The 4,640-nt window shown below is 33.0% G+C and overlaps 1 protein-coding gene across 1 annotated transcript; it reads right to left on the bottom strand.

The window, feature by feature from the left end:
• Nucleotides 1–2,303: 2,303 nt before the first annotated feature.
• Nucleotides 2,304–4,640, bottom strand: LOC145141095 (uncharacterized). Its single transcript, XM_079074437.1, has 4 exons — nucleotides 4,304–4,640; nucleotides 3,373–3,629; nucleotides 2,812–3,260; nucleotides 2,304–2,719 (listed from the first exon to the last, which is right to left on the bottom strand). The coding sequence occupies exons 1-4, from the start codon at nucleotides 4,426–4,428 to the stop codon at nucleotides 2,462–2,464; spliced, it is 1,089 nt and encodes a 362-aa protein (XP_078930563.1). The 5' UTR covers nucleotides 4,429–4,640; the 3' UTR covers nucleotides 2,304–2,461.

Raw genomic sequence — 4,640 nt, 5'->3', positions numbered from 1 at the left:
GTATGCGAACTGGTATATTTACACCTAGTTCCCGAGTTTTACTAACTGAAAGAAAAGAAAAGGAAGGAAAATATGGAGAGAAAAGAAAGGGAGAGGAAGGAAATGATTAACTTTTTCGTGTTCCCTAGTTCGAAGGAAAAGAAAGGAAAATTTTTAAAACTGAAAACTGTCACATGTTTGTCGTCATAAAAACATGAATGTGGATGTTGATGGTGCAAATGGTTGGATGTGATAACTGATAACAAATATTGACTTTCTTAAAATCAGTCACACTTGTCCATATTAATGTTTTAATGATTGACATTTGACAGTCATAAACTTGACTAGTTTTATTATCCAACCATTTTGATGTACATTGTCAGATCATATTTTAAACAATTCATGTTTGGTAAAAAACAAATCTTGTTTCGTGAAGCATGCCACCTCCTCCTAACTTGGTTTAATAATATTTCAAGAATGGCAAAATTTTTAATATTTCCATGTTGTTTTTGAGGATGATTCACGATGAACAGCATATATGAATGTCGAGTACGTACGCAAAAAGAACACTTATTTTAATATAACACGCTCTTGTATACACAGAAGAACTTGAAAATAATAACAAATCACGATTGAAAATAATACCAGATCACTATACACAGAAGAACTTGAAGTAGAACACTGAATTGAAAATAAAAAAGAAAACAAAAACAAGTTTTACATGTGATATTGCATGGACGAAGATTGATGAAGACCTGATGAACGGCTTGAGGATGCAAATCGTGTCCGTGATGTGTAAACAAGTTTCTGGTTTGCAGTGTGCGTATAAATAGTGATAAGAAGGATAATTGGGTAAACTTCAAATAAATCGGACGGAGATATGGACGACTTCTCTCCAAATCTCTCCAATTTGGGAGGAAGATCTTCCCTTATCTTCTCTTCTTTTCTTTCCATATCAAAAAAAAAAAAAACAAAAAAAAAAAAACAACTCAGGAACAAGATCTTCTCCTTTCCTCTCGATTCCTTCCTGTTACCTCCTCTTCCCTCCTTAAATGAAACTCGGGAACGAGGTAATCTTAGCCTTTTTCTTTTATGCCCATCAGTCCTTCTTTCAATCCTTTTGCTTTAGTCCTTTAACTCTTTTTCCTTTTCATTTTAGCTTGAATTAACCTCTATCTACTACTTTAGTATTGCAAACAAACTGAATAATTTGGTTGAAAGTTCATTTATGTTCGTTTATTTAATAAATAAACAAACATGAATAAGATTTTTTTTGATCGTTTTGGTTAAATGAATGAACATAAACAACAACTTCATTCGTTTATTTACGTTTGTGAGCGTTTATTTATGTTCGTCGATTTACGCTTGTTTATGTTATGTTATAAAATATTATGCAATGTGTGAGAGTGAAAGTGAAGCTTTTAAGAGTGGTTACGTTTTACCACTTCCAGATTTAATATATGTTAAGTATGGTCAACAATCATTGAATTGTTGATGATCAAGTTTTCCGGTCATTGATTTGAATGTTTATGTTCATTTATGTCTCTTTATGTTCATTCTCATATGATTGATAATGTTTGTTTATCATCTTAATGAATGAGCACAAACAATACGATTTGTTCGTTTAATAGTCGGTGTTTGTTCGTCTATATGTTTGTGCCAGTCCGTTTGTTCGGTTAAACTTAACAAACGGACATGAACAAACTCTTATTCATGTTTATATGTACAACCCTACTTGGTTGTAACTACTCTTCATCGTTCAATTGCCATTTTATTTAAATAATGTCTTATATCATGTTACCCTTTATTAATATGAGGTGATTCTTCTACTTAAGAAATTGATTGATCCACGTAAGATACAACACATTTGCACTTAACGAAACATGTATTTTATTTGTGGAACTTTTCCCCAAAAGCACCAGTCCTCAGTTTTTAATTAAAACATTGTTTAAATAATGTTTTATAAATGATCAAATATTCATATTATATTGTACTGATAACATAATATTAAAAAACTGTAAATCAAATCCAACTATCATATGTGATTTATGAATAGATTCAAAAAGAAAAAAAAAACAAAAACAAAACTAAGAGTACCCAATATCCTTAACCAATTCTAAAGATTATTTATTAGCTAATAAAGATCAAATTTTTGTCATGTATACTTTGCAAAGTAAAAATGTTGCTTAAGATTATGAGTTTTAATTATATTGTGCATATTGATATTGTTAAGATTTCAAAAAAAAGAAATTTTAATACAATGTGTGTGAATTGAGATAAGAAGTTGAGCAATGACTTAACCGAAAATAAATGAAATTGTTACATAACCAAACAATACCAAAGTTTTCATATTCACTCTTTTAGACTTGTATAACATAGTATGTGTTTGTTTACCTTAGAATTTCAAACCGAATAAACTAGTTTGGTATAATAAAAGGGTTTATCAATCCAATCCAATTCCAAGCATAATAAACAAACAAGATTAGGGTTTTAGCCCTAGTTGCTTCCTTGTTTTCCCAACAAACAAATCTTTGGATTTTAGCATACCAGGAACCCGCCCAATCGATGTTACACACCATACTTGCAACAAGGCCTCTCTTCTCCCCAATGACACAATTGCCGTTGGTGAGCCCGGAGTGTATTTTACCATATTGCCCCCATCACTTCCATTTATCAACAACTCCAAATTTTTAGCAACCACCAAAGCATGCTTTTGTGCCAAATATCCTTGTTTAAGTTCCTAAACATCAATCAAACATTGTCATTTCACAAAGAACATTATATAATTGGCAAAAATGAGCCAAAGAAACATAGAAATGTGATGAGACTTACTGCAACATCAGTGATATCTCCAATTGCAAAGATATTGTCAAACCCTTTGACTCTAAAGTTTGCATCAACCATTAATCTCCCACTATCATTCAAACTATCCTTGAGACTTGTCTCTTTAAGCCATGATGAACCAATCGGATCACTTGTGCATTTAAAATAACAATCAGCCATGATAGTTTCACCTTCAGATGTTTTATAAGTTCCATCATCAGAGCTGGAAGTCAAAGCAACAGATTGACCTAAAATTACCTCAACTTTCTTAAGAGTTAACCAATCAAGGACCTTTTTACTACCCTTTTCATCTATAAACTCCAGCAATCTTGAACCCTTGTGAACTAGTTTTACCTTTTTGGTGGGAAAATCAACAGCAATTTCAGCTGCAAGTTCCACACCAGTGGGTCCCCCTCCAATTATCAATATTGACTCTGAAGATTTGATCTTTTCATTATCTGCAAACAAAGATTGCATACATCTAAGTTCCCATGTGATCATGTTACCTCTTCTTTTACAAAGTTTGGTAAATAAGCAATTTGGAATGATATGAAAGTTTTGTAAAATTACCTGCTTCATACTCCCTGAGCTTCTCAGGTTTTGTGACACATTTGCTACCCATGTGACCTGTGGCAATTACAAGATAATCATATGAAATCAGGCGACCTTCTGTAGTTGACACTTCATTGTCTTCAATCCCATTTGCATCAGATGTGATAATACTTGCCCCTTGAAGATATTCATGGTGATTAATCACAGATCTTTTTGCAAATGATGGTTCCACCATTGACCTCAGCCTTGCCCATGTCACCTCAAAATACTCTTTCCTGGATAAAAAAAATGGAAATTGAACAGGAGCATAATATAAAATGAGGTAAAAAAGAAGGAATACATGATCCTACTGGTTAATCATATAGTCATTCACTTCTTCATATGGAATATATGAGTAAGCATTTGTTTTCAAAAGATAAACAAGTTAAATATATGATTATTCATCTCAAAGAAAAGATCACATAACTAGATAAGGTGTATATTGGTGTGGCCATATCCAAATGCAAGATTCATACATATTTCCTAGCAAACCCAAGACTAGCATAATTAATTACAGTACTTCTTTACTGTTTAGGGGGTGTCTAAATGTGCCTTTAAAAGCTTAAAGAATTACAATCAGAATCAGATAATTGATTAAGGTGAGAAATAGGTGTATAATCAGTTGATTAACGTAAGATATAGGTAGTAATTTACATATATCTCGATGATAGTATGTTTCCTTATTGCAAGTCCCTAAACGATCATAAAATCGTAGTAATCACTTTACCAAAATACTCAGAGCTAGACAAGTATTCGGTTTCGGATTGAAATGAATACCATTAATGGAGGGTGAAGGTAAGGGCACGGGAAATAAAGGATCTTAAGAACATTTCCGATTGAATATCAGCTAAGAAAAATTTTAATCAATCAAAAAACGTGGGAGAAGAGAAGAGAAGGATTAGAAACTTACGAATCAATGAGGGTGAAATCAAAATGTCGATGCTTTTGAAGGGTTTTGCAAAGAAGAGAACCTGCTACGCCGCCACCAATAACCACCACTCTCTTCTTCTTCTTATCGACTCGCGGTTCTGCCATTACTATACACACTTCACTACTATAGATCGATAACAAATTCCAAAGTGCAAAACCCTAGACTGCGCTTCGAATCAAAACCCAGCCAATCAGTATATTAAGAGGTGAATTTGATCAAGATTGGAATCAAGAAAAGGCAGAAGAAAAAGGTAGTTAAAAAACGATGCTCGATCGAAGGACGCACTGATTGGCTGGATCGAAGGACACGGTGATTG

This window comes from Lactuca virosa, chromosome 9, assembly GCF_052849685.1.
Source record: "Lactuca virosa cultivar CGN04683 chromosome 9, Lactuca_virosa_CGN04683_v6, whole genome shotgun sequence".
Lineage (NCBI taxonomy): Eukaryota > Viridiplantae > Streptophyta > Magnoliopsida > Asterales > Asteraceae > Lactuca > Lactuca virosa.
This window is presented reverse-complemented; position numbering and strand designations above follow the sequence as displayed.